Below are 27,893 nucleotides of genomic sequence, written 5' to 3'. Positions count from 1 at the left end.
TGTTCAACTACACAACAATGCCTTTGGGGGTATATCACTACTATAACATGTCATCCATCGTCTAATCGTCTCCTTGCCTAAACATCATGCATCATCTTAGAAGCGTAGCTTATGGGCAGGACGGCTCGCCGAAGGGAGCGGGGCATCCGATTTGGGTACCCAGCACATCACCGGAAACACCACCAAGCTGCAGTGCGGCACCAACGACACCACCAAGACCCTCACCGGCAATCAGGCCGGCAGCCGTGGCGTATCCGTAGATGTCGAATGACTTGAGGTTCCACTTGCGCCAGCAGTGAGCGACAATGGCACCAAAGAGCGAGGCCGTGGTGAACACCGGGTTGGGCAGGACGAATGCCAGGGCAATTGCACCCCAGTTGGGCAGGTACTCTCGGATCCACTCACGCTCGCCAACCAGGTAGTAGTGGCGGACGACAACCTGGAGAATCGAGACCACACCCATGACGATGGAGAAGATACCTGATGTGAGCGGGATGCTGACATTCGGGTCCGTGACGGCCTGGGCGACGGCCTTCCATGCCGAGACCGAGGGGATACCAAAGGCACACTTGTCGGCATCGGGGTCCAGGATACAAGGGTAAGCCGAGGTGAAGAGTACGAACAATCCAGGGGCCAGGAAGACGGCAACGAACGTGCCAATCGCCTGGGCCGTCCACTGCTTGACGGGCGGGGTGCCGAGGAGGAAGCCAGTGCGGAAGTCACCTGTCAAACTCGTCGCCACATCGGCAGCACCCGAGGCCAGACCACCCGCGACCAAGTTGACACGCTGGGCATCCTTGATCGTCAAGCCGCTGTTCTTGGTGGCAGCACCGAAGACGAGCTGCGAGGCCTTGGAAGCGGCTGTAAGAGGTGTCTGATCCGTCACAGCACCAATCTGGATGGCCAGGAAGGAGAACAGGAAACCGAGAACACAGGCAAGAACCGTCAATCCAGGGTGCATGCCCCACAGCAGGGCGAAGACAACCATGGCAACGACGATGGTAACAAGGAGACCGACAATCCACACCCAGGTCTTGACCTGGTCCTCCGGGCGGGCGGTGTCCTGGACAAAGTTTGCATCGTCGGAGCCGGCCCTGGCTGCGCGCTTCTCGAAGAAGGCAACGTGCTTGCCGCGCTTCACGAGGAAGCTGTTGATGCCACCGCACATATCCCGTCCGACGGTGCTAAGGCCATACCACACAATCTTGTACTGGACGAAGAGCTCGGCCATGGAACAGCAGACCATGATCATGACACCGGGCCAGAGTAGCCAGTAACGGGGCGACGGCGTCTGCTTGCCCAGGTTCTTGAGGGAGGCAAAGGTGTAATAACCATCCCAGTTGGGGTCGAAAATCTTCTCCCCAGTCACTTCGTCGACCATGGAGTTCTGCGCCAGTCCAATGCACTCGCCGTAGTGGACAAGGGTCGGGCCGATGACACCCCACGCCAGAACGGCACCGCCGAACATGGAGATGGCCGAGTTCATTCCGATCAGCATTCCACTGCCAATGAAGGCAGGAGTCCATTCAAAGTACCATCCCCACGACTCAATGTTCATGGCCCAGGAAGTGTAGCCACTCCAGATGTGGATCCAGGTGAAGAAGTGCCAGTCGTACAGGATACCAATGGCGTAGTAGGAGGACACACGCTGCACCAGGGCGGCTCCGAACGAGACGCCCAAGGCCTTCAACTTGCTCATGGCCTCCTTGCTACCGGCGGCACCGGCGTGCATGGAGCGAATGGTCAGGGCAACGGCAGTCGGGGTAGGGAAGAGCATCTTCAGCTCGCGCGCCACCTGGATGACGAAGAACTTTCGCAGCGGCGTGACGAAGAACAGACCGAAGAAGGAGCAGACGAGCGTGATGGTCAAAATCTTGCCATACTCGTCCTTGGGGTTGCCGGTCTCAGCCTTTAGCTGGTACATGGCGGGGATACCGGCCACAAAGATACCGGCGATACCACCGGCACCAGTTGCAGCAGCCTGGACGATACTGTTCTCCTGGGGTCCAAAGGAGCCGCCAAGAATGGGGATGTTGCCGCAAGTTTGCGACATGATCTTCAGGATACCGTATCCGAAGATGGCACCGAACATGGATGCCGAGAAGGTGAATCCCGTTTTCAAACCTGCCAGGGGGGTCAGCACGCGCGCCGTATACTCGTGACGGTATTCAGATGGTCTTACCAAGGTACAGGTTGGAGGCGTTCACCAGGGAACCCAGCAAGATACCGACCACAACGGCACGGATGGTCAGAGGGTTCGGCTCGTGGGGGATGTCGGCTTCCATCTTCAGGGGCACGTAGAGATCGAGGTCCTCCTCGATCTCCGTGACCTTGATGGCCTCATCCTGCTTCTCCATGAGCTCCTTCACAGTCTTCTCCTCGCTGTTCTCAACGCCAAACTCGGTCTTTGGTTCAGCCATGGTTGCGGGGTCTGGGGGCCGTCGACGAGACAAACCGATGGGAATGGTCGAGAAGCACGAAGAGACGTCCCGAGAAGGGGGGACACGGCTGGCATTAATATGTGGCTGCGGGGTAGGCCGTCCGACCTCACGTTCCTCAATTTCCCTGGTGGCTGTCGGAGTTGAAGCGTGAATTGGGAGGGTAGCATATTTGCTGATAGAGCTAGCGGACGGAGGGCAGCGCGGATCCACACCCTACCCCATGCCCGGCATCCCCTGTCCTGCACGTCGGCCAGGGCCCAGGGGTGCTGTATGGGTCGCCCGCCGCCGGCGCAGGATGCAGACGCAACCACTCGCTCTGGACCGAGAGATTGCCACTTGGGACTCGCCCATTCGGACGCAGATAGACGCGGACATCGCAGGGTCGCAGGGTCAGCGCCAGCCAGACCTGGAAGACCCCTCGCAACAGTCGCCCAGGCCGTGGACCGCGGGCACTACGGGGCAAGGACTTGTGAGCCGCGAGGCCTGAACAGGCAGGTGAAGCGCTAGCCAGACCCGACCGTCAGGAAAGTTCGCCCGCAGCCCGCAAGGCGATCCTGCGCGTCCATGCCCGCCATACCTACCAGGCCGACCTAGGGGAGGGATGGATGTCGATTCGAGGTTTCGACTCGCTACAGCGGTAGTCGAGTCGTGCAGCCCGCCGCCATCCATTCCACCAACGAGCTGCGAGATGTGCGCATCTGCCCGAGGATCAGCATGGCGATTTGTTCCAGAAGGATGTCCAGAAGCAAGACCGAGGGGCCGCGTGAACACCAATCAAGGCCGATAGATTTACATGTCCTAGATAACGAGGATTCCTGCACCCCATGTCTCTCTCAGCCGTTCAGAGTCAGCCGTTCACCGTGTGTTCAGGCTGCAGTCGTTTTTCCACTCCATTGAGCCACACGTTTCCAAGGGTTTCAAGCCGTGCCGCTCTCGTGCATTATCTCCTGAACGCCGGGACGCCCTAACTCAAAGCATTGTCAATATATTAGCGGCTAACCAGATCCTTCTCGCTGAGCTCGACGACGGCCAGTCACTCAGCATTACCAGCTCGCATCTCGTTTGGAGATTCGCACATGTTGCGCCAGGGATCTGGGCGTGCTACCCTACCAACAAGCCTGGTAAGTAGAGCGCCTCAGCGCCTCTTTGTGCAGTAGTCCATGTCTATTCCTGTCAACCCCAGCAGAGCCCAATCACAGCACACATTTCATGCTTCTCGCGAGCTTGCTTTCTGATCCTTCGGCCATGCTTCGGCCATGGGGCCATGTCTGGCGCGCGACTGTTAAGTTACCGGTAGTGCATTGGAAGGCAGCAAGGTCACACCGCAGCTGGGCTGCATTCACAAGTTAGTTATGTCCGACCTCGAAATGCCGGTGAAGCCACACAATGCGGGCGAGGTGGACGGCCGGCGCCAATGGGTCTTTGCGACGCCTCTTGGCGATTCGAATGAGTCGATGGCAGCCGAAAATGTCAAGTCGCTTTCAAACTGTTACATAGGACGAAATAGTAAAAGGAGACGGCAGCCTTGGATCCAACCAATGGTACACCGGGTGTCCCTCGCTGCTCTTAGCCTATCCCGCCTATCCCGCCAGCCTGTGCCCGCCGGTGTAAGTATGTACATAGTAGCTACCTAGGTACGTCTGACAGGGTCGTTTAGGCGGCTCTGGGGCGCAGAGATGCTGCAGCACTTGGCTCGGGGCAGCTCCGCGTTTTGGGGTAGTCTCCCCGTTAGCACTCTTCTAGAAGGCTATCCCGACCTCCTTCTTCCCCTGGCGCCCTCTCCTTCTCGTAAAGGCTGTCGCCCCAAGCTTCTCAAGCTTTCTTCACCAAGAAAACGTGCAGGCGGATGCGGTTTCCTGCAGTCGCCAAGGCTCTTGTCCACGGCTTAACTTCCACACGCCCAGACGGGAAGGTCGCTCAATATAGATGTGTCACCACTATGGTCTGCTATGTCAGGCGGCTGCCTACTAAGGCAGCCTCGAGTCATTCCAGCATTACAGCTCGTGAGGTTCCGTCGCTGAACAATGACCCAACTAACTCAAGCCTTGGTGTCAAGTGTCATATCATTCTGTGTTGGTTTCCATAAACCCGGCGGCTTGCGACGCAATTAGCGACAGGACCTCGGGACACGACGCGAGAAAGCAGTCCAGTCGTCTCGAGTGGCTCTGGTCTAGATGGGCGCTGGACCGTTAGGAGCGGGTTCTCCTGGTGGCGCCGCGCTTCCTAGCGGCGGTTAACGCCCTTTGGCTGATAGACGCCAAGGCCGAGACCAGGGCCAGTGCTGAACCTGTCAAGATTCAACTGGTCATCATCAAACCTGGAGGCCCACCACCCCGGAGCAATATCCTATTCCATCCATCTGATTATTTGATGCTGGATCCTACGGTCGTAGCAGCGCACTCTCGTCAGCCTCGCAGTCCGAAAGACTACCAGCACGCTTTAGAGTTTCCCGAATGCTGACAGAGTGCCCAGGTGTGGCCTAGTATGCTCTGGTGTGAACAAGGACACATCGAGATGGCGATGAACCTCCATTGAGTAGGTATTACTGAGTCACCTTAACCCCCGGGTGCATCCGTCGCACGCGGAGAGCATCCGCTTGGATATGGTCCGCCATTCACGCACGCATCAGGGTTCAGGGCTTGTCCATCCGGAGGCTCTTATCACAGGCTGACAGGTCAGGGCCGAACCCAACCAAACGTTAGCCGGTAACGCTTCTCGATGCTCGGTGAGGCAGACTATAGCCCTCGCTATGAGTCAACCCGAACCATGTCGACTACTGATGCGAGTTCGGAAATGGCAGTTCAAATACATGACTGTATGAAATTGCCTAGACTACCGTCAGCGGATCTAGATCGGGCTCTTCCGGGCAACCTTATACACATCCTCGGCTCTGACTCAGCCCATCATGGTCTCACAGATTGAATTAATGGGTCGACTCGTATCACCTGCCACCCACGATGCGAGAATGCTGACTGCAGACTGTGCACACGGGGTTTCTGGTTATGTCAGATCTTGCCGTCATAATTCCACTTCGTGAGCCTACATGGTCACGCTTCACGAGAGACAAGCGATGATCTTCTCTGATCTTAACATCACACGTGGATTCTGCCCAAACCGTAACATCAGCACCCCATGCACTCACAAATAGGAAGAGAGAGAGAGAGAGAGAGAGAGCTCTCAAAGGTTAGCCTGGGCGCCCAGCAGCCCAGCAGCCCGGCCTCCCAGGTGGCTCAAAGCTATGGTCCAAAGCTATGGTAACGATCCACACAAACTAATGCAGTAACTACACCAAGCTCAATCCATCGCCACTGCCTCGGGTCGCCTTGCCGATCTATGATCCTAAAAACATCTGAAAGTCCGGGGAGGTGGGGAACCCCTCAAGGCTGGAAGACTCGATAGATAACGTTGCATGACACCCTGGCTCGTCTAGGATCCTGGCTGCCAATAATGGGATCGAGAGGCTGTCTCGGACTTCACGTCGTGACAAGACAAGCCTCGCGGTGGCGGTATACAAGCTCTTTGAGTGAAGCTTGACCTGAGGTTCATGCAACGTTTGCGGTCGAGCCAAGAGGATCAAACTAGCCCATTTCCTGGACCAGGCCAAGGGGCACTCGAACCGTCACCGCTGGCTCGACTTGCTTAGAAGATTTGCTCGATAGGAAGAAATCAGCAATGCATCAATTTTTATCATGAGATTGTCTAGCAACATACGCCACCCTCCAGGTTGAGTCCATTCCCCTCTACAGCAACGCAATTCCGCTCTAAGTCCTACTACGCCTTTGACAATTTTCTCTAGCAATCCGATCCCAACGCATTCGTAATATTACACACAACACTCTAGAACTCGGTGTTTTGCAACCCATAGTCCCCCGCTCAGAACCCTTCCTCCAGCTCAAAGAAGCCGGTCGCGTGGAGCTCGTATCGAACTTGGCTGAGGGCCACTCCGTTGGTGGTCAGGTAGTTCGAGATGTCCAGCATGAACTGCTGAGGTCCACAGATGAAGTACTCGGCCGATTTGTTGTTGAAGAACATGTCATCTGCCTTGAGCCATTCTAGGTAGTATCCAAACCCAAGGCTGTCCGTCGACTCCGCGAGGTCCTTGTTGCCCATACCCGTGTTGAAGAATGTGGTCTTGATGTTTGGGTGTGCCTTGGCTAGGTCAGTCACATACTCCTCGAAGGGAATGCTATGCTTTGATCCCTGAACCCACGAGATCGGCCGGTTCGGGTCTTTCTCGATGATAGTGTTCAACATGGACAGCATGGGCGATACACCAACGCTGGCAGATATGAAGACCAAGGGCGTCGAGCTCGAGTCATTCTTAGTATCAAGGTACACATCGCCGGTGGGATGGGTCAGCTCCAAGGTATCCCCCTCGAGGATTTCGTCGACCAACAGTCCCGACACAACACCCTGTTTCTTAACCCCGTAATCCATAAGCCCGAGGAAGCTGTCGCCAGTCGTGCTCTCCACCGCAGTTGAAAAGGAAGACGAGCGGCTGTGAGATCGGAGCGTCGGTGACCTTCTGGACGGGGGCGTATGGCCATTCTCGCAAGAGCAGCCTTCATGCCTCTCCGGAACCTTCCGCACAGTGATCCTGTACCGGTCTGGGCGCGGCCTGTCGCTGAGAGAATACTGCCTGATCTGCAGGTAACCCGATCCGGGAACGCGGACGCGGAGCGATATGTACTGTCCTGGCATGAACGAGGGCAACGGGCTGCCATCCACCGGCTTGAGCTCAAAGGACACCATGTCGCCCTCTCTAGTTTCCCGAGTCTTCTTGTCGACGATGAAGCGCCGCCAGCCCTCCCAGCCCTTGAACTCCCGGTATATCTGTTGCTCCCGGTTGGACAGCATGTTGGCCATGATCCAGTAGGCTTTGGTCCAAGCGACGCGGACCTCGCTGGTCATGTCTTTGCCCAAGACCGCCGCGAACGCACGCATGAGGTACTTGCAGACGATCTCATAGTGCTCGGGCTGAATGCCCAGACTGGTGTGCTTGTTGGCCACGCGCTCCAGCTTTGGCGTGAGCTCGCTGGTGTGACTAATGTTAGAAGCAAACGCCAGGATGAGCTTGGTGAGGGCACGTGGCTGCGTCCCGTTCTTCATGTTCACAGCGTTGAAGTAATTGTTGAGCTCTGGATGCTCCTTGAGCATGGTCTTATAGAAGACGGTGGATATGTGCTCTCCATGTTCTCGCAGGGCCGGAATGGTCCCCTTGACCAGGTTCATCTGCTCGTAGGTGAGTGACATGATGGACAGCTTGAGTGGGGTTTACCCATCAAGATGCCAGAGGTAAAGGTAGAGGAAGAGGAAGAAGGTAAAAAGAGATGATGATGACAACGAGACGAGGTGGGAACCACTGGCCGTCTATTGCAATCGATGTGTGAGAAGGGGGGAGGGTCGTATGATGTCAGGCTGTCCAGGGCGAAGATGATTGGGATATATAGGTGGATGATGGACGATGGGCGATGGACGGCGGACGGCTGGAGGCTGCGAGTGTATCTGCGGGATGGCGACAAACTGAGGTCAAGATAACGTGGTCAAAAAGAAAGTTCTCCAAGGGAAAGAACGGCCGTTGAAACTTTTCAACTAATGGCTTGGAAGATAGGAAAAGATAGATTAGACAATTTCACGGCGTATCGCAGTCCTAGGAAACCCGAGATCTGATCACTACTCAACTTTTTTTGTTTTTTTTTTTTGTTTTTTTAGTATATCACTTTTCAGTTCTGCGCCGGCCGCGACAGATCCAAGTCGCAGGATGCCTGATCCCGGCACCCATGTGTACCCGCCTCGCATGGCAACATGGAGAGAAACGAACCAAACATCGGCCAGGAAGACCTGAGGTCGAGGTGGGCAAAGTCTGACCTGTGACGCAAAGGCGCTGCCGCAGGCTGCACGGTGGACTACCGGCTGGTCACGCGAGGGGAAGAAGATTGAGGTATCAGAGTTTTTCATCGCCAATCGGGTCTTTCAGGCACGAACTGCAGCTGCGATGTGGAAGACGTGCTGTATGTTAAATTGGACTGAGGTTGTCGAGCCCGTCACGATCAGCCCACTTTGGGCTCAGATGGCACGATAATCGACCGAGCCAGTGGAACCGCCACACCCAAACACCCACGGGCCGCTGCAGCAGCTCAACGCTCGTGGGGTTCGCAGGGACAGCCCGGGCTGCCAAGGTTACCTTAGGGCGCCCCCAAGGGCTATCGAGGACCCTGAAAATCATCCAGGTCGGCCAATCGAGATTGCTTCTAGTGCTTCACGAGCCCTCAGGTCCTCAGGGCCGCCCGAAGGGTCCGGGCCCCTTAGCCGGCAGGGTGCCTCGGGTGTGAGCTTCTGATGGTTCTGATGAAACCTAGCTAACGTACTGTCGAGGCTCGTCTACAGAGCCCGGAGGCGCCCGTCCGGCCTGTACGTAGTATGCCACCTACATTGGATGCGGTCTCTACTCGCGCACCTTGTGTGAAGTGCTCGCTGCGCTGTGTCACTTCTAGTAACATGTAAGGTACAGGCCCCCAAGCCTCCCAAGCCGAACGTCCGAGAAAAGTGACTTGGTGGCTTCGGTGCCTCTGCTTTGGGAAATCATCTCGCCCGAGAACGGCTGTTCCTTTGCTTTTCTCCATGTTTGGTATGGGTGCAAAAGAAACGCCGTGCTCGGCAATTTCTTTTGAGGTGTTGCAGGTTGATCGGATCATCGCCCTCCACGTTGGGGCCTGTTCGGAAGGGAACGGCGCGGAGGCAGCGTGGCTGAACCATCCGCCGCTCAGCGACCGCCTATCCACGGTCTAATGTTAGTTGCTGACCGTCTCAGCGAGCCGAACCGCAACCTTGGAAGTTGATAAGGCAACCTGTGTTTGATCGAGGACCGCAGGATCCACTATACTACCTGCTGTACCTGCCAGATCGGAGGATCACGCTTCAGCCTATGTAGAATGTGGGCTTTTATTGGGTCATTTCCCACGCCAATGAACATTGTATAGCCCCGCTGCATATTATATCATCATCATGGCAATCCGGAACGTGGCTCTCGTCGGCGCCAATGGCAACCTTGGCGGTCCCATTCTGGATGCCCTGATCGCCTCAAAGGCCTTTATCATTACCGTCCTCCAGCGGGCATCATCCGGGTCAAACCCCACCTCGGACCCTAGCGTGCGCGTCGTCTCCGTGGACAATGACATGACATACGAGAGTCTCGTCGACGGCCTGCAGGGCCAAGATGCCTGCATAGCCAGCTTTCCACTCAGGGACACTAGCCAGCACCTCCGGCTAGCTGACGCTGCAGCGGCTGCTGGCGTGAAGCGCTTCATCCCCGCGGACTACGGCAGTTGCGACTCGAGCAGTAAGCGAGCTCAGGAACTCGTGCCTCTTTTTCTAAACAAAGTACGGGTGCGGGAGCGTTTACAGGAGCATGCGGCCAGAACCCCCAGCTTCACTTGGACGAGTCTGGTGGCCGGCCACTTCTTCGACTGGGGCTTGAAAGAGAACTTTCTGCATTTTGACCTGAAGGCCAAGACTGTCGACATCCTGGACGACGGGACTCGCAGGAGCTCCACCTCGACTCTTGTGCGGATCGCCCATGCTGTGGCCAAAGTGCTCACAGATGAGCAGGTAGGTCGCAACAAGACGCTCTTCATACAGAGCTTCTGCGTCTCGCAGCTCGACGTGCTCGCGTCACTCGAAAAGACCACCGGCGAGAAGTGGAGAGTCAACTGGCTCAAGTCGGATGACTTCATCCGGGAGAACAAGGCCAAGGCCGACGCTGGGGAGAGGGCGGCGATTGAGCACCTCGTCTGGGCACTCGGGGTCGTGGACGGCGACTGGGAGAAGAAGGATGGGTTTGCCATGGAAGCGCTCGGGCTTCAGAATGAGGACCTGGATGAGGCAGTCAAAAGTGTCGTTTCCAAGATCCCTTAAGTTCTTAGAGATACTTTACGCGGCCCATGCCTATACACAAGAACAGCTCTGGGACTTATCGAACACGTTATGTACGAAGTATCATGCAATTTAGATAATAACTGCCGATAGCAGTCCGGATCTCGTGCCATTTGCAGGCATCTCGTGCCAAAAGGAATCATCTTCTTCTGTTTAATCGCTGGGATACTGGCGAGTATAGGTCGAGTTTGAAGATCTGCACGGAATCCTTATCCGGCTGATCATGCGAGATCCCACCAGATGTTCAGCCCATGGTGCATGATCGGCTCGGAACCTGAAGCATCCATGGGGAGGATGTGGGAAGCGGCTCGGCACAGACCGAGCCAATAGTTTTTCAGGGGTTGGCAATTGTCCCGTTTCGTAGTTGAACAAGGGCTTCGGTGTGCTGTGGAGGAGAATTCACTCTTCATCCCCATGATCTCGATCCATCCTAGGACTGGCTCAGGGCAAAGGCGTCTCACAACAGAGATGTTATCTTATTTGTTCATGAGACATCGTATTATGAGCTATTCTATCTCTATGCCGTATGTACAGCCTCGTCAAACTGTCTGAGGACATAGTCTCTATATAGACCAGATGCCAGTGTAGAAGGCCGTTAAAATCAAATTACGTTGACGCCATTTTGATGCAGAGCCCAGTTTGCGACTTGGGATTAAAGTATTCCAGCCAATCCTATCGCAAAGAATGCACCAACCCAGACGGGAATCCAAACAGTTGAGGCAGTGTATAGCGAGGGCGCCGCATTGCCGGTGCCAGTACTGCCAGCGGCTGCTCCAGTGCCCGTGGCGGTGCCTGTAGGCAGCGTGCCTGATCCCGTAGACGAGGCCGAGTTTCTAAAGTTGGGCGGATCGCACTGTCCAGTTATCTGGCTCATGTTCATGGACGTGGTGATCTCCACTTCGTTGGTTCCGCAGTTGACATACTGCGCAAGGTGGATGGCGTCGTTGGTCTGGTCGAAGACGGCGTACGCAGACCGCAGCATCGTGTCGCCGAGCAGGACGAAATCCGAGTTCGGGGTAATGCCGAGGTAGCACTGCGTTCCAAAGCTGGTGCGGAGCTCCCGGATCATCTCGTTATACGGCACCTGAATTGTGATGCCGGGAAACGCGAAGTCCACGGTACCCGGAAGATTGTTCAGTGAGCAATCAACCAAGTAGAATCCATTGGAATCGGTGCCATCAGAGCCGAAGTCTGCAGCTACCGCATCGGCGAGGGCCTGAGGAAGTAGCGTCAGAGTTGCGCCACTGTCGAGGAAGACAGCCATGGTTGAGTTGTCGTACTTCTTCACGTTTCCACTGGGCGGCGTGAGGCTCATGTGGTCCATCGCGATCCAATAACGGGGCACGCCATCTGGAGATTTCGCTGCGGGTATAATGGGCTGCGACTGTAGTGTACCAGCAAACTTGCCCGTGTCGATACCTCCAAAAATAACCACGCCCTCCTGTTCGCTCTTACTACCAAGAGCGAGGCTGAATGCCTTGGTGTCAGTGACTCCCTGGTCCTGCAATTCGTCCACAAAGTTCTTGTAACGAATTGTAACATTTTCACCATGTCCAATTCCTAGAATCCCCGAGAATTCATCTACTGTAGTAGTAGCTGCACCAAACTGCACACTTTTGAGTTGCGAATCTATCCCAAGTGTTAGAGCAGTAAATATCACATTGCATATGAAGCTGGTACTTACTTGAGCCGGCAAATGTGATATCGTCAGTGACGTACTGAATGTTGGCACTGCCGATACCATATCTCAAGGTTTTCGTCGACGTTGAGACAACAGAAGACGATGAGGAGGATGGGTTGTAGGACCCAACCGCTTGACAGAACCGAATATCGGATGTCGCCTCCAAAGTTGAACAGTCAGGATTCACCCATAATTCAAAGGAGCCCGTATCCAGTTGAACATAATTCGGCTGCGGTGGGTTGCCGATATCCACTGTGGAAGGTTAGTCACGGATCGAAGTCAAATGTCCAGTTGAAGAGCATACATCTCGCATAGTAAGCCACATCGGAACGATTGGCTAACGGCAACGTCTGGATACCTCGCTTCGACGACCAGACATCACGTTTGGCCCACACATCGGCGAAAACGTCCTGGTTTGTAGAATGGATTACTGGAAACTTGACATATTTCCCTGAGGAGTCCGTGCTGTCAGCCCGTGGCGCAACGTCCACGGCGTGACAACTGGCGACTGAGACCAAGGCGAAGAGTGAGAGAAGGCGGGACGCCATCTCTGGCGTAGAGCGGACCTGCTGCTACCTCGCTGGCCGCATGGATTGAGCAAGAAAGAACTTCGAATAGTCCCGAATTGCAGCAAAGTATCCGATACTTGACTCCGTCCCTCGTGAAACAGCACTCAACGTCTAACTCGATAATCGACGGCAGCCTCTGGCTCCCTGTGCTACAGGTAACAAAGGGTTCCTCCAGCGAACCAAGGCGGGAAAAGAACGACGGAAGCAAACGAAGGCGAAGGACGGGAAACGCAATAATATCAACGAATGAGATGCCAAGAACCCCGTGTAATGCCAGCACCGAGAGACTTACAAAAGCAAGAGAAATAGTCAATTACCAAGAGAAGCCGCAGAAATGCCCAGAAAGGCTGAACGGTGGGAAACACGACGCACTGAACCACTCAGCTCGTCTCCTACGGTTCTACGGCATCGGCTAGTCCCATGCCCAGAGCAGAGCGCAGCAGGCCCAGGTGGGAGGGCAACTTGGCGGTCCAGCGCAGTACCGCATGGGATTAGAGCGGGCACTAGAAACCCCCCGTATTACGCCTGCCGCGCCAGGCTAGTTTCCAGCTGTGAGCGCTGGGCGTGCGTGAATGCGGTCTTGAATCCGTCGAGCTGTGACAAACTTGGCTGGGCAGATCAAACACAGGCGTTGTATTCCCTGTCTGTCTGGCTGTCTGCAGGGATCCTCAGGGGGTTCATTTGCCCCGCCAGCCTCATGTGATGGGGCGCCAAGGGCTTGAATCGCTGGGCGATACCTCCGGTTCTCTGGGCTGCTTGCTGGGCAGTGGCTCAGAAGTGGTTCTGCTCCCTCGCAAGAATTTCTATAGCCTGTGCATGTTCGGCAGCTTCGCGAAGAGACGACAAGACCTGTCATTGTAGCACGACCGACTGGGTTGTATGTCGACCCATGGAGCTATGCGATGAGGACGATTGCCTACCCAGGTACATAACTACAGTGGCATTCGCGTCCTTGCCCGGCACCCCAGATGGGTTATAGTACGATCGGCACTGCAGGTCTTGATGGGGCCCATTGGCTGGTACCGAGCGAGCCGACTTCACAGCCTACAGCGTCGGGGCCCACAGAAGCTGAGCCCTACGACACCGCAGCTTCTTGACCCGTGCTTGACCATTGGCCGCGTCAGGCCGCGTTGAAGGCGTTGTTGTCGTGGAAAAACCACAGGGCAAGCGAGAGGATCCATCTCATCTTCAGTGTGCCACAGGTCCCTGGCCCGAAAACCTGATGCAGCTCTTGCGTTCGTTCTGTCTTGCACCGGAAGGGCAATGCCGCAGCATGTGCTGATGTGTGTTCCACTGCAAATGCGCGCAATGAAGTCGAAGGCGTTTCAAGTCATGCTGCAGGCGCCGGAAACACCAGTGCACGCTACTAGCCCCCTCAACGGTTCAATGAGTGAAACACACCTAGCATACTATTTTTAAAGCGAGCTGTGCCAGAACTGGTCCTCACCTTCACGGGCCTAGCAGTCCATCGGTCTGAGGAGTAGAACCACTCTTCCAGTACTCCCACCACTACCAGTCTCTACAATAACTAACCCTCGTATCGCAGGATGCTCTAGCCACTTCATAAAGAGCATGAGCCTCCCGTTCCGATGCGTGTAATCCCCATGGCCCATGTGGCTATTCTCAGTGTCGAATACGTGCACATGCGATTAGAACTCGCCAAAGCACGCAGGAGGCCAGCTAGAGCTTTATAGCAGATTACCGGGTCATTCTCTATGCCACTCGCCACTTAGTCCACCGCATGCTGTCTTGGGTCCAGTGCAACGACGAGATAAAGTGTCGCAGTACAGAAAGCATGAGGACAAGTCGTTCACGTTGCGACACACGCACACAAGACATGTCTTTGCGAGCTTGGCTTCGAAGGGAACTTCCCAGTTCAACAGTACTGGGTCACCTTCGGGATTTGAAATAGCGAGTTCAACGCTCGAGCTCTGGGACTCGATTCTCTAGCCTTTACCACACAATGCCCACGAGACCACCTGCTGTTCCCTGCATTCACTGCATCCGCCGCATCTGCTGCTAAGTCAACGGCTTATTTCGCGGTCATAAGGTCATAGAATTCTTCGACTGTTTGTTGGGCGTTAGCAGATGCAATACAGTCAGACATTCTGAAACTCACAGTCGATGGTACCATTGCCATCCTTATCGGCCAGCGACATCATCTCGTCAACTTCCTTTTCGGTCAGGTTCTCTCCCAGCGAGATCAATACCTGGCGGAGTTCCGCTGTCGAGATGGTGCCACTGCCGTCGGCATCAAAGACGCGGAACGCCTCGCGGAGTTCGCTCTCGAGGTTGGACGCCGCAGTCTTCTGCGACATCAGCTTGAGGAATTCTGCGCGCTCGTTAATACATCAGAGGCGCTGCCGATAGTCGGTCCGGTAGCGTCTACCTTCGAAATCAATGGCCCCGTTTCCGTCAACATCTGCTTCGTCAATCATGTCCTTGAGCTCTGACTCCGTTGGGTTGAGACCCAAGGACTTCATGACATCGCCAAGCTCGGCACTGGTAATGTCGCCTTATCACGTGGTCAGCATATGCCGGAAGACTTCTTGCCGTGGAAAATATGGACGAGAACGAAACAAGCAGGTTAGGTTGGCTGGCGCCACAAATCCGTTACGCAACGGGGTATCTGGTGAGGATGCTTCGCTTCATTTAGGTGCATGAATTTGGGTGACTGTACCTGTGCCATCTTTGTCCTATGATGATGGTCAATGAAATGTTGGAAAGCGACTCCGGGGCACCGCAACAACTCACAAATACAGCGAAGACGGAGCGAAACTGTGCGATCTGCTCTTCCGAAAGAGAGGAGTTCTAACTTCGTCAGTGCCGATACGGAGGCAACCCCCTGGGAATGTCTCCACACACCGCCATATTTGGAATGCCTTGTGAAGTCCGGTTCGTTCTCTGTATCGTCCTGCTGAATAGACTGGCAAGCCGCGCGTAAGGGCACTCTAGGCGTAAAGTGATGGGTGTTGTTGAGATTGTCAGGTGATTGACGAGGCTGTCGCATGGCTTGTTGAGGAGCTGAGTGGGCATCGGTGGCCAGCTGACGGCAGCCCGACGGGCTGTTAGCACAGATGGAGATCATGCCTGCATCCTGGTCTTCAAGCGGCTAACACGGCATCGTAGCACTATTGGATGCGCCTGTTCCCTGAATGAACACATCTGAGGCGTATGCAAAATACTTTTATTCATTGGCGGCGTAAGAGCCTCATGTCAAATAACTTCGCCCACCTCGATATGACACCAATGACTGATATCTAAGTAGATCCGTGGCACGGCGGTTGTGTAGACTTTTGGGGCTATCGGTAAGGTGTTAAACCTTTCAGCTGAATACCCAGATATTTGGATCTGAACATACTCTTGGCCATCGAGTTGCTATTCATGTTCTACGTCGTGTTATTACGTTGCTGCCATCTATTCACACTCTACATAGACGAAGTGTTTCCCTGCCTGGGTCGAGATGAGCATTGTCAGTAGTAACCGAGCCGGACACAGATCCTGCATACGCTCCTACTCGTCACAGACAGTAACTGAAATGCAGCCCATAAAGCTGCATCATTTGAGAACAATTTCTGAAGTGTTGACGACGCCACCGATCGCCTAAGAGTCCACTTCCCGGCTTTGCTGCCTGCTAGCCTGCATATCCACTAGCACTAAGCTCATCCACGAGTACAACGTAACGAGATGCGGTATCAATGTCAACAGCTAGCGCCATACAAGCCGCGGCTGGTGTTGATGAGATCATCCCACTGGCCATGCCCGCAGTGGCTTTGCCAGGCACAAATACAATACGTCCTGTAAGGGGAGCTCGATTGAGACTCCTAAACTGTTGAGATGGTGATATTTGTGGGAAATCGTCGACGATAGGGATGAAATAGCCCTTTGCATGCATCTGAGAACGATGCCGTGGTGGATGCGTAGAAGTCGGTCAGGCCCGGTAGCCGGTGGAGATCCCGGACCGGCAGCGGCTGCCTGCTGCACGACTTCACGGAATGCCGTTTGCAACCCTGCCTATAACATGGTAGAATGAGATATCTCTTACTGGCGGTAAATCAAAGATATTTTAATACCTCGACCCGTTCTAGCACGTATTGTTTCAAGTGCGCAGCGAACGCCAGCAACCTGAGTGCTTTGCAGGCGTGCCGATCTGTCACGAGCCGCTTCAACACCACCGTGGTCATAAACCAGCTGCGACTGCCAATTCCAGGGAGGGAGAAGAAGCGCCGACGAAACCAAACGCGCAGGACGCAGGCATACTGGGAAATACCGCAGCAATGGCAGATCCGAAGAAGCCCTACAGTCCAACCCCCTTCCAGACCCCCTCGTCCCTATCCTCCTTCACCGTGCCCCTCACCACCTACCTGTCCACAGTACGCTCGCCCTCGGGCTCCGCGCTGGAGGGCATTGGCACGGGCTGCGTGCTGATCGACCCTCGCACGGCCAAGGTGCTACTACTGCAGCGCGCGCCGCACGATTCCATGCCGCTGCGGTGGGAGGTGCCCGGAGGCGCCGTGGACGAGGAGGATGCGTCGGTGTTGCACGGCGCCGCGCGCGAGCTGTTCGAGGAGGCTGGCCTGGTGGCTGCGCGGTTCCTAGGGGCCGTTGGCGGCCAGGAGGAGGCCGGGCCGCCATTGGTGGAGGAGTTCTTTACGAGGCGCGGGCGCCGGGTCGGGAAAATCACTTTCCTGGTCGAGGTCGCCGAGTCGACAAGCAGGCAGCTGGCAGATGGAGGGTCCGATGGCGATATCGTGGTCACGCTGGACCCGAACGAGCACGCTGCGTTCCTGTGGGTCGGCGAGGACGAGGCGAGGGCCAAGAAGACAGCTGGGGGCATGGAGATTGAGTTTACAACAGAGCGCCAGGCCGATAGAGTGTTGGAGGCTTTCAATTTGTGGAGGAAGTTTGAAGACAACCGTTGAGACAAGGCCTTTACACGCTCACTGTCAAGAAAAGCCCTTGGACGAAGTCTATACGTTGTGTCTTGGAGGATGAAATGGGAAGGTGGAGCAGAGACCGTCCTCGTATGCACATTTACTAGACTAGATGCTGTTGCTTTCGGCTCGAATTTGGCCTCACGGCAACTAGAAATTCATTCTCTGGCAACCGATGAAGAGAGTCCCTGATACCTAGAGCCATGGACGTTCCCCTGAGCCTGCCTTAGGACGAAATGACGGACTTGGACACTCTCGTAGCCAATAGTGTTTGTGTTGGAATAGAAATGCTGCAATATGTACACGCAGAGGGGGTTCGGTAACAGTCTACGAGTCCCATGATGTACGATGGAAGATCTGGCTTCCTCATTTACGCCATGGTTCTGGTTCACGGCGCTGAACTTAACGAAGGGCTTCTTCGCCCTTGCCGTCGTCGGACACTCGCTCAACAATTGCCGGGCATTCAACTTGATCGCCTGGGGTCTGAGATTGAGAACCGGCTAGTCAAACTACTGACGTCCTGGTGACTGTGTGGTGGCGAGGGGACGGCCATGAGGTGGACAGGATTGTTCACAAAACCAATTCAGGAGCAAGAGAAACAAGCAACAAGAGAGGGCATAAATTCCTTATGGACCACGGTGTCACCGCTCTGGCGCAGAAGATGTATGCAACCATGAGATGAAGTCAGGGCGGATTAGCTAGTCAGCCAACCTTCTGACAGTTGGAACATGATTGTCGTTGTGGCAGGCAAGCCCTCTTTCGGAGAGCAGAGACCCCTAGGTATATGACCACAGATGTCCCTACCAGTCCCCGAGCTGCCTCCCATTCCATGCTTGACACTATACCATGAGGCTCAATGGCCCATTAGCGGAAGTCGACAACAAGTGCCAGGGCATAGTAACTGTAGAAGTCATATCCTGCAACCACAAGTTCCAGGGGTTTCCCCTTCAGGACCGGAGAGGACCCGACTGGGATTTTGCTGCTCACTGCGCAAGCAAGGGAACTACATCGAGCTTCATTTCTCATCTCCCGTGTTGATCACATTGCATATCCAGCCTTCCGAGGGACCTGGACCGCGATGGGGTCTCGAACAGGTGCAGATAGTTGCCATTGGAGTACGGTATAATTGTAGCTTCACGGTAGACATTGACGACTGTCCTGTACCAGCTGCCATCGCCTAAGCAAGCGGAGAAACGAGAGCGAGGCACAAGTGTACTACTCAGGTCGAATAGCTTGGCAATCCAACGCAGATAGAACACGGTTCCCGAGAAACCTGGCGCCATCGTCAACCAAGTCATCTGCCACACGATGATGTATATATGTCGGCATGTGAGCTTCGGACTCGAACTCATCGGGTGTACCAGAGCCTCCAGGTTCTCGTCTGCCACCTACCAGGCCAACGGCAGCGAGACACACATGGAGAAACACAAACATAAACACACGCGCATCGCATTACACATACAGTCCTCTAGGTATGTCATTCCAGTCCTGACAAGCCAATCGTCACATCTGTGGCCCAGCCAGAACCTGGAAGCCATCTGAGCTCCGAGCTTGGGCCAATCAGCGGCCACGTGATTCGGCAGCAGCTTTCGAGCTTTTGCATCAGCTGTTTTTCTCGCTTAGGCTGCCGGATGGGGCTAGACACCTGGCCAGCGACCGAACGATTTTGGTTGGCAGCCGACCACCGAGCGAGAGCCCGAGAGCTTCGATTCCAGGCGGGAGGCGGGCAACGGGAAATCCCTCTCCCTCGCCGCCAAAAGCCAGAAGCCAAACATCACGACGACGCCGTCACCACACTCTCCACTCAACCCGCCATCCACCAATTGCGCGCCCACCATGTTTCTGTCACGATCCGCCGTCGCCGTCGCCCGCCGCGCCGCCGTCTCCCCCATTGTCCGACGCAGCTTCACTGCCTCCGTCGTCCGCCGTACGCTGCCCAATTGACTGACCGTCCTCTCGTGCCCTCCGCGGACCCAGCTGACCAGAGATGCCCTCGCCCAACAGGTGACGCCAAGAATGTCGAGCCTCACTCCACCGTCGGCCAGAAGATGAAGGCCTTTGCCGGTACGCACACCCAGCTCTCCCGACGAATTGAGCCCGCCCGCCCCCGTTCCCGTCTTCCACCAGACCGCGACACGGTCCCCGAGCACGGCGGATGCTGTCGGGTGGCCGTCATAGGCCATTGGCCGTGGACCCGGGCCCGGGGCGGGACCTCAGACGCATACGCGGGGACACATTGCTGACTGGACCATGATTACAGACATCAAGGGCGAGGAGGACCTTCTCGGACCCGGTGCCGCCCCCGGCACCGTCCCTACCGATCTCGAGCAGTCGACTGGTCTGGAGCGTCTGGAGATCTTGGGAAAGATGGACGGCGTCGACATCTTCGACATGCGCCCCCTCGACTCGTCGCGAAAGGGCACCATCGACAACCCCATCATGGTCAAGTCTGCTGGTGACGAGCAGTACGCCGGCTGCACTGGCTCCCCGGCCGACTCTCACGTCGTCACCTGGCTCGGTGTATGTCTTTCTTTATTTTATTTTTCCCCCCTCTTGCGGTGCCCTGGGCACCCGGCCGGTTCCCAACCGCTGACTGACCCTCTGCAGATGTCCCGCGAGCGCCCCATGGAGCGATGCCCCGAGTGCGGCAGCGTCTACAAGATGGAGTACGTCGGACCCCAGGACGACGGCCACGGCCACCACGACCACCACGGCTACGAGGAGCCCAAGACCTTCGCCGACTACGTCAAGCCCAAGTACTGGTAAACCCTGTCGGGTCGAGTATCCATGTTTTAAACGAGCGGCACATAGAGGAGTGGGCGAGGGGGTCAAACAAGTTGTAGAATAGGAGTTGCTCTTTTGGTGCTGGGAAAAAAACGGGTGGCAGGAGTGTATAGAATCCCCCAAAGAGATTTCAGTAATCATCAGCACGCAGAAACCTTCAACCTCATCTTCCATACAATCTGCGTGTCGTGCTGCTTCCATCCAGATTCCTCCTGTGAGCTTCATGACCAGGGAGGACGCCATCCCAGTCGGCTCCGAGAGGCATGCCGTGCTGTTCCTGAAGACCTACCTGCATGGCCAGCTCGGCGCTTCCTCCGTCCCTTGCCCCCTGCACACGCAACCGACGAAAACACACCTACATACCATTCGGATGCGCCTCCGCCTCCCGCACAACGTGTTGACATGGATTGCCATGGAGCCGTGCGGAAGTAACCAGATCGTCTGGAAATCGTAATCTGGCCTGCGCTTTGAGGCTCAGCCGTGGCGAACGTCCAAGTTCATACTACCATCCTCCCAAGAGATGACACCATTGCTGACCCGATTCCCAAATCTGGGCATTGATCCTGCGTGCCTGTTGTCTTCGACAAAAAGGTCAAAGTGTGCGAACATATCTCATCTCTTGTGCTCTTCGCTCAAAAGTGCCACCGGCCAGTTGTCGCACGACAGGCGTGCAAAATGCGAGGTGGGAGGGTATTGAGTCCGATCGCCCCAGATGCGTCGCTGACGGCCCTCCCCTTCCTTTCAGGTATACGACTGCGTCTGGCCTCAGTCTGAAACCCTGGGGGTAGGCTCTCAAGGGACAGCCACGCTTGCGGGAGGATTCTCAACAGCGTCCCCAGTATTGAGCAGCTCGGGGGAATATGGGACCCCTTTCAACCGGTGTACTGTCGAGGCCACGAAGCATGTACTTTGCGACAGTACTTTGAAACACTCCGCGGCGTAATACGCACATCACTATACAGTCCAGGCTCATGTATACCACCCTCCGTCTTATCTTGTTCTCCCTTGCATCCAGGTACATAGGTACTCTCGACTGCGACGGCAGACCGTGATATCTATAGCTAGCTGGCCAGGGTTGATCAGGAATGATTTGCCTGATTGACGACGACGGGTGGTATGAGCAGAGTTCGGTTGGTTGGGATGCTACTTTGGATCGGCACCGCATACTGGTGGCGCATAGGAAACCGGAGGGATAACCCCCAAGAATCAGTCTTATGCTTGTGAGAGAGACATGGTCATTTCCAACAATACAACCACATTTATTATTGGATACGTATACACTCCCTGGCCCATTCCCCGAATGTCTGGGCTTGGTCCCATTCGGCCGGAGAAGGAAACAGTCACGCCCCCCCAAGCCCTGGCATCCTTGGCACGACCGCTGGAGCCCGTAGGACTTTGTACTGGCATAGGGATAAATGTATAACAGTTTGTCATGCAATTCTCCGCCTTGCTGAGGCGTTGCTCGCTTGCTCGTCTGCCAAGCCTGTGTTATAGCACTCGCGCACTATGCCATAGCCTGTGCATAAGTGCCTACCATACCTATCATAGGTCTAGGTAGGCAGCGGTCTGCGTCACCGTATCGTAAGGAAAAGGTGTGTGGCCGCAAGCGCACACAGGAGCCCTGCCCATTCCCCCGGGAAAAATGCTGACCAAAGTCGGCGCGTATTTTTGCAATCTCACGCGAGGATGGAATGGGTCAGCCTTGTATTTTAAAACCTTTTCTCGTCTCTCTTGTTTCTGCGATCCTCGGATTTACTATTTGTGACCTCGCATACTCCGTACCTAGGTAGCTGCTGACGTCCACCTGGCTGACATCCCTGCCGCATCCATGTCCTGTGCTCCCCCGTACATAGGCGGCGACATCCAATTGCTGACAGCAATAGTCGGTCAACCCCCCTGCGGTCTTGTCATTGGGCGGCAGGGTATATGGAGGTATGTGTGTGCCTGCAATTATAAACTGTACTGTGGTAATGGATACATGGGCTGACTCGGTATGTATGTGTGACACCTTCTGAATAGTACAGTATCCCGTCCTGGCGCAGAAGGCCCGCTGATTAAGATGCTCTGCCCACAGATGCCGAGAGCCGCGGGCGCCAACACTGCCCAACGGCCGGCTCGCACTTCGTTCACGCTACATTACTGGATTCAGTCGGCAAATCCTTTCGTCAATTATAGTCATCCCGCGGAAAGAACTTTCACATGCTGCCACGTTTCTTACGCCTGCATATCTCGTAGTCCCTTCCGAGTAATCTGGCTATACCCGCGATCTTTTTGCTTGCCATTACAATATGTGCACTATTACTGATCGGCGGCGCCCGACGCTGTCACCGCCGTTGGGTTGCGTGCGCCATAATTAAAAAGGGGCTGACATTCGAGCCCATGATCTGATCGGTGATGGGCAGGCACCTTGTGCAACCTGCGAAAGCCAAAGGAACAAACTGGCCTGAAGTTCCCCACAGGGAATCCTCGCAGTCATGTCATAACACTGAAATCGCGATCGCTGCCATTCATAGCGAGTAGCATGCATATTTTCGGTTTCTGAATGATACCCGTATTTTCGCACACAGGCGAACATATATGTATGGACATATGAACGGACAACGTTGCGCACCGCGCAACCAACCAACATATTCCTCCCATGGCTCAACTGCCGGATCTCGAGGGTGCGGAATCACATCAGACAAACCACACACACATAAAGATACTCGAGGCAGCTGTCGGTGAATAGCGAAGCGGATTATACACTACGTCAGCAGCCCGATCGACGAGGTGGGCGACTACTGCCTATCTGTCACACTCGCGACATCAGAATAGATCAGAATAGACGAACTGTGCCGAGGATTGATAGGCCCACGCATGCCGTCCCACCGGACCAGGGTGGCTGGCATGATATACGAAGAATGACACACCCCTAACCCAAAACGGTTTCAGGTCCTAGGTTACCATGAATGAGTTGCGCATCCCTCACATAGCCAACATCCCCCCGTCCACTATACAAAGTTCCGGGGCGGGTTTTCATGCATCTCGCTGCTAATCTAGCTAGCATTACTCGAGCAATCGAGGGCTGCTCATATGCCGATTATGCCCTGGCGAGCCCCTTCGGGGCCTTGGACGTAAACAGTAGGCTCGCCCCACCCTGTCTGAGCGCTAGAAGACAGCGACGGCGATGGTGGAACTTGAGCAGAATCACCTTGCATAACTGTACCGCTCTGCTGGGACGGCGTCCCCTGCCCGACGAAGACGTGTGCCTTTCGGATTGATTTCCTACGTGGTTGGTCACGGCGCAATTCGAGGTCGATGCCGATTTTGCGACCTGGTCGCACCAATGGATACTGCGCTTCTATACGCCAAGGCCCTGCAAATACTAGAGTACGTACATTCCCCTGCTCTTCTTCAGCTTGTCCCAAAGCGGGAGGCCTGACGCACATAGTTGAGACGTATTCAGAGCGCGCATTGGAAACTTTCGTAGCCGGCCCCCCATTCCGTGATCTTCGCGGCGCTCTCGCAAAAGCCAAATGGTAAAGATGTGAAAACCTCTCTCAAACCTAGTCGCATATCTTCTTCTGGAAGATCTGCCACCCACTGTTCCACTTTGCAGAGCCCCAAGTAATCCACCTCAGCAGGAGAAGTTTTCGAAAAGCCTCAAGGTTCCACGCCCCACCCCACCCATCAGACAGACTCCTGTGGACTGTAGTTACGTAGTCCTGTCACTCACCTCTTTTTCTTCCCATGCAGCTAGGAAATAGCGGAATCGCATAGCCGGGTGGACTTTGACGAGTCGCGCACTTTCTCCGGTGGACGCATGTCAAGACATCGCTTAGAGACCGCAAGCTGAAGGACTATAGGCCAAGGCGGCCGCGGGACACAGCCTATACTTGGCAGTATAGGGCGCGGAGGCACATGCGTATGCATAGGCACAGGCGGGGAGGCGTAATGCGTCGCGCGCGGATGTCTGGCGTCGATGGAACAGACAGAGCTGGAAACGCAGACGATGCATTTGCCGGCTGTTCTGGCTCAATAGTAGGAGTATTACGTGATTCGATGGCGGTCAAATACCGTGAAACTTGGCGATACACCAAAACAGATGCTGATCCAGGGCGATAGTCCAGTGCTATCGGATAGGCTGGGCCGCAAGCCTGGCCCCAAATTTACTATCCGGACCCCCTAATACTCCAATGGACTAAGCTTATCCCCCCTATTGACATCACATGACCGCATTTACGAGCCCGAAACTTCCAAACTCTACCAGTCGCGTGCTACTCCTATCTCGTCTCCAGTCGAACTCTGATCAAGTGCGATGACTGCGCCTGTCCGTTCGCCTGCCGTCCTTCTTCCATCCGCCTGTCCATCGGCTCTCAACCATCTAACAGCGCATACCAGTAAGTGTCTTGCGACCGTCAGCCCGCACTATTCGCCGACCGACTATTCAGCTGGAGCCCAGTAGACCTATCACGAGGCCGTGTCGGCGGTGCGACCTCTGCATACTCTTGTTGCGGTCTAGCAAAAGCAACTTACTGCACGCTCTGCCCATGGCCCCCCGTTTCTCGAGTGGTGCCATCCAGTCCCCAGTGCCCGCCCAAACTCTTTGGTAAAGGGAGCCGCAATTGGCCCAGGGGGTGGCCATCCCTTCAGCTGCACAGCTCGCCTAAGGACGCGCCCCCCCACCGCTACCTCATTCCTAGGCTAGCACGGCTGCGCGAGCGCTCCATACTCTCTCACATCATTAATACCACAGTCCGTATTCCCGCCCATACCCATCCCATACCACGCAAGCCAGGTACCGTACATACGGTGCTCTGGCTCTGGCTCTGGTTGTACGTAGCACAAGGGTGGACGACTACAGCCTCGCTTGCCCTCCCCTAGATGCATTATTCGCGACAGGTGAAAATTAAAATAAAAAGCTAAACTAAAGGCCAGGCCCATCACCTACTCTTCACCCACTTAAATCTGCCCGCTAGTGGCACAAAGGCGCAGGTAAATACTCCCTATGCCCCCGACTATTGCGCGCCACGCTACCTATCCTCTGGCCAAAATTCTTTCCCTTCACCCCCCGATGACATTGTTGATTGTGATACTCGCACCCAACACGCACACAATCAGATACTAGGAGCCCCATTCCATCCCTAGGCCAAGACCACCTCATCCCGCCTTCCTCGATCTCGTAAGTTATATCTGATGCATCCCGCTTTTCCCTGCCTACCGACCCGGCCCCGCCTGAACCGTGTCCACCCGTTGAGACTCGTTCCTTTTCTTTTTTCCCCTTTCGCCCCCCTCCCATCTTTGACAACCCGCCGCGTCTACAGCACATCCACTGCGGCCGAATACTATTTCGCAACACCATCAGCCATCAGTATACCCACGACACACACCCACACCCACACCCACGCCCAACGCCTCGCTGCGTCGGACGCCCCCCGGCCGAATATACATTGACACTCGACGTAGGCTATACTCGACGGGACTGCCCTATCCGACTTGTGATCAATCGGTAAGTGACTGCTCCCTTCTGATGTCCTCATCCCGCACCCATTCCATCCGGCCCTCCCTTTCATCACCATTCACCGTCCCCGGCCCCCCGGCCCCCCGGCACCGTCACTCGCTTGGCACCTGATTATACCGTTTCCCCTATCCATCACCCAACTCGGGCGCGGCGTCGTGCAGGCGTCTATTCGCACAAACTCGGGCCTGCAAACGCGCGTGCACGGCTGGGACATGCGTTTTGCCTCCATCATGCTGTGCTGGCTCCCGCACTATTGAGACAGCGCGGTGAGACCGGTCCCCTATCGAATGCACGTGCGCCTATCCATCCACCCATCCCTCCCCAACCCAGCCGAACCCGAAGCATGACACCCAAATTGCCTCCCACGCCTATCGATAAGGTAGAAGACTAGATAGACGAGAGAACCTGGTCCGACTAATTACTGCTCACTCAAATTTAGCGCATAGCAGCTCCACAGCGAAATCTTATATCAGAACACACACACACACACACACACACTGCGCCGGAACAAGGCCAAGGCCAAGGCCACGCCTGCACAAGAGCGCTGCCGCTGCCGCTTTGCACTGTACCGCCAGACCAGACCCTCCCTTGTTGCCTTGGGTCGTGCTATTTGACTTTTTAGTCCATCGGAGGTACGTACTAGTATGCTCACTTGTTGATAATTTCCCTCCCTTCGCCTATCCGTCACAAATAGTCGACCTTTCTTCTCTAATACTACCACAACCCGCTACTACTCCCTTTCCACCACTACTACTTTCATCATCCTGTCCTGTCCTGTCCTGTCCTGGCCGCCCGCCCACGCAAACCCCCCGGCCTCAACCCACACCTCACCTCACCTCACCACGCTCGAACTACCAAGGCTCGTCTGCGTTGCGCGCACCAACACATGCGCATACACAGCATTCGTCGCATCCGTCGCTAACATCACCCATCATATCAGAACCGCACGCACGCTGCGATCTGGACAGAACCAACGCCCCTTCTTGCATGCACCGCCATCAACGTGTTATGATCGCGTTGACGTGCGTCGCCTGAAGGCCAAAAAGCCCCAAAGACGTAGTAGGTAATCGAATTTCCTTGCTGTCCTATCTCTATCTCGACCGGTCGCAATTACGGGACACACCGTATCGCGTTGGCTGCGACGCGCTCCCTCTGCCTATCTATACTGCTTTTTTTTCTTCCTACTCTCTTTCCCCTCGGCCTATCTTACTCCAAGCTGCACCCCTTGCCTTGCAGCCCACGCTCACCACACACTCCCCGTCGCTTCATCTCGCCACCTTGACACCCATTTCCCAATCCGGCCAGCACGATTATATCGCATCGCAACGGCGCTACCTAGCTATGCGCCTGCGAGGCGGTGACTGTTGCGCCCCACATACACCTATACATTATTACACATCCCATTCCATCATCCGTCCCAGCCCAAGCAGACAGGCGTGCTGTATTCACTCACTCACATCGCCCATCGGCCGGTGTCCACTGCGTCTTTGAATAAGCACCTCTCTGGTCAATACTGCAGCAGCAAATTTTTGTTTTCTCCCACCGCCCACCACCCACGTCCCACGTCCCACGTCACCCCACTCCCCCAACATTCACCTCACTGCATCTGTATCGCGTGCGCATCCATATACTCCGTCACGGATTATAGATGTCGACACTGCAGCACTTTGCGCACCCACCCCTGGACGATTACTCTTCCCACCTTCGCACCAAGTCACGGTCCTCCTCCTCCGGCAGCACACCCCCGCGCGAACAAGCCCTCTCCTTCCCTCTGTTGGTGGTGAGTCCGCGGCCACTCACTTTTGCGTCATTGCCTGCCGACTATTTGCCTGTCCTTCATTGCTCTTTTCTGCGCAGCCGCTTCTAGTGAGGTGGGGCGCGCTGGAGCTTCGAGTTCAGGCTACTGCATCCCCTCCAAAAAAGGACTCGCTGCCGCATGTCATCCAACTCTAAAAAAAAAAACATAAGGACCCGCTGACTGACCCAAACCTTGCAGGCAGACGTGAGGAGGCCGTGGAAGAAAGAGAGATCGTATCTGAGTCAGCCTGAGCC

General features: G+C 55.4%; 8 protein-coding genes across 8 annotated transcripts; 4 read left to right on the top strand and 4 right to left on the bottom strand.

The window, feature by feature from the left end:
* Window positions 1-109: 109 nt before the first annotated feature.
* Window positions 110-2,420, bottom strand: JN550_007952 (uncharacterized protein; the record flags this gene model as incomplete). Its single annotated transcript, XM_049319859.1, has 2 exons — window positions 110-2,124; window positions 2,183-2,420. The coding sequence occupies 2 exons, from the start codon at window positions 2,418-2,420 to the stop codon at window positions 110-112; spliced, it is 2,253 nt and encodes a 750-aa protein (XP_049170019.1).
* Window positions 2,421-2,661: 241 nt separating this feature from the next.
* JN550_007951 (uncharacterized protein) lies at window positions 2,662-2,928 on the top strand (the record flags this gene model as incomplete). Its single annotated transcript, XM_049319858.1, has 1 exon — window positions 2,662-2,928. The coding sequence occupies one exon, from the start codon at window positions 2,662-2,664 to the stop codon at window positions 2,926-2,928; it is 267 nt and encodes an 88-aa protein (XP_049170018.1).
* A 3,386-nt stretch (window positions 2,929-6,314) lies between these two features.
* On the bottom strand, window positions 6,315-7,694 carry JN550_007950 (uncharacterized protein; the record flags this gene model as incomplete). The annotated part of the gene is made up of 1 exon (XM_049319857.1): window positions 6,315-7,694. The coding sequence occupies one exon, from the start codon at window positions 7,692-7,694 to the stop codon at window positions 6,315-6,317; it is 1,380 nt and encodes a 459-aa protein (XP_049170017.1).
* A 1,752-nt stretch (window positions 7,695-9,446) lies between these two features.
* Window positions 9,447-10,355, top strand: JN550_007949 (uncharacterized protein; the record flags this gene model as incomplete). Its single annotated transcript, XM_049319856.1, has 1 exon — window positions 9,447-10,355. The coding sequence occupies one exon, from the start codon at window positions 9,447-9,449 to the stop codon at window positions 10,353-10,355; it is 909 nt and encodes a 302-aa protein (XP_049170016.1).
* A 670-nt stretch (window positions 10,356-11,025) lies between these two features.
* JN550_007948 (uncharacterized protein) lies at window positions 11,026-12,602 on the bottom strand (the record flags this gene model as incomplete). The annotated part of the gene is made up of 3 exons (XM_049319854.1): window positions 11,026-12,002; window positions 12,058-12,306; window positions 12,359-12,602. The coding sequence occupies 3 exons, from the start codon at window positions 12,600-12,602 to the stop codon at window positions 11,026-11,028; spliced, it is 1,470 nt and encodes a 489-aa protein (XP_049170015.1).
* A 2,053-nt stretch (window positions 12,603-14,655) lies between these two features.
* JN550_007947 (uncharacterized protein) lies at window positions 14,656-15,711 on the bottom strand (the record flags this gene model as incomplete). The annotated part of the gene is made up of 4 exons (XM_049319853.1): window positions 14,656-14,690; window positions 14,743-14,955; window positions 15,013-15,138; window positions 15,489-15,711. The coding sequence occupies 4 exons, from the start codon at window positions 15,709-15,711 to the stop codon at window positions 14,656-14,658; spliced, it is 597 nt and encodes a 198-aa protein (XP_049170014.1).
* A 1,189-nt stretch (window positions 15,712-16,900) lies between these two features.
* Window positions 16,901-17,545, top strand: JN550_007946 (uncharacterized protein; the record flags this gene model as incomplete). Its single annotated transcript, XM_049319852.1, has 1 exon — window positions 16,901-17,545. One exon carries the CDS (start codon window positions 16,901-16,903, stop codon window positions 17,543-17,545), a length of 645 nt encoding a protein of 214 aa, XP_049170013.1.
* A 2,060-nt stretch (window positions 17,546-19,605) lies between these two features.
* Window positions 19,606-20,795, top strand: JN550_007945 (uncharacterized protein; the record flags this gene model as incomplete). Its single annotated transcript, XM_049319851.1, has 4 exons — window positions 19,606-19,621; window positions 19,818-20,077; window positions 20,165-20,223; window positions 20,486-20,795. The coding sequence occupies 4 exons, from the start codon at window positions 19,606-19,608 to the stop codon at window positions 20,793-20,795; spliced, it is 645 nt and encodes a 214-aa protein (XP_049170012.1).
* Window positions 20,796-27,893: the final 7,098 nt, after the last annotated feature.

Source organism: Neoarthrinium moseri (genome assembly GCF_022829205.1).
Source record: "Neoarthrinium moseri strain CBS 164.80 chromosome Unknown scaffold32_Wmoseri_CBS_16480, whole genome shotgun sequence".
Taxonomy (NCBI): Eukaryota; Fungi; Ascomycota; class Sordariomycetes; order Amphisphaeriales; family Apiosporaceae; genus Neoarthrinium; species Neoarthrinium moseri.
Note: the sequence above shows the minus strand (reverse complement) of the source record. Positions and strands in the feature narration are given on the sequence as shown.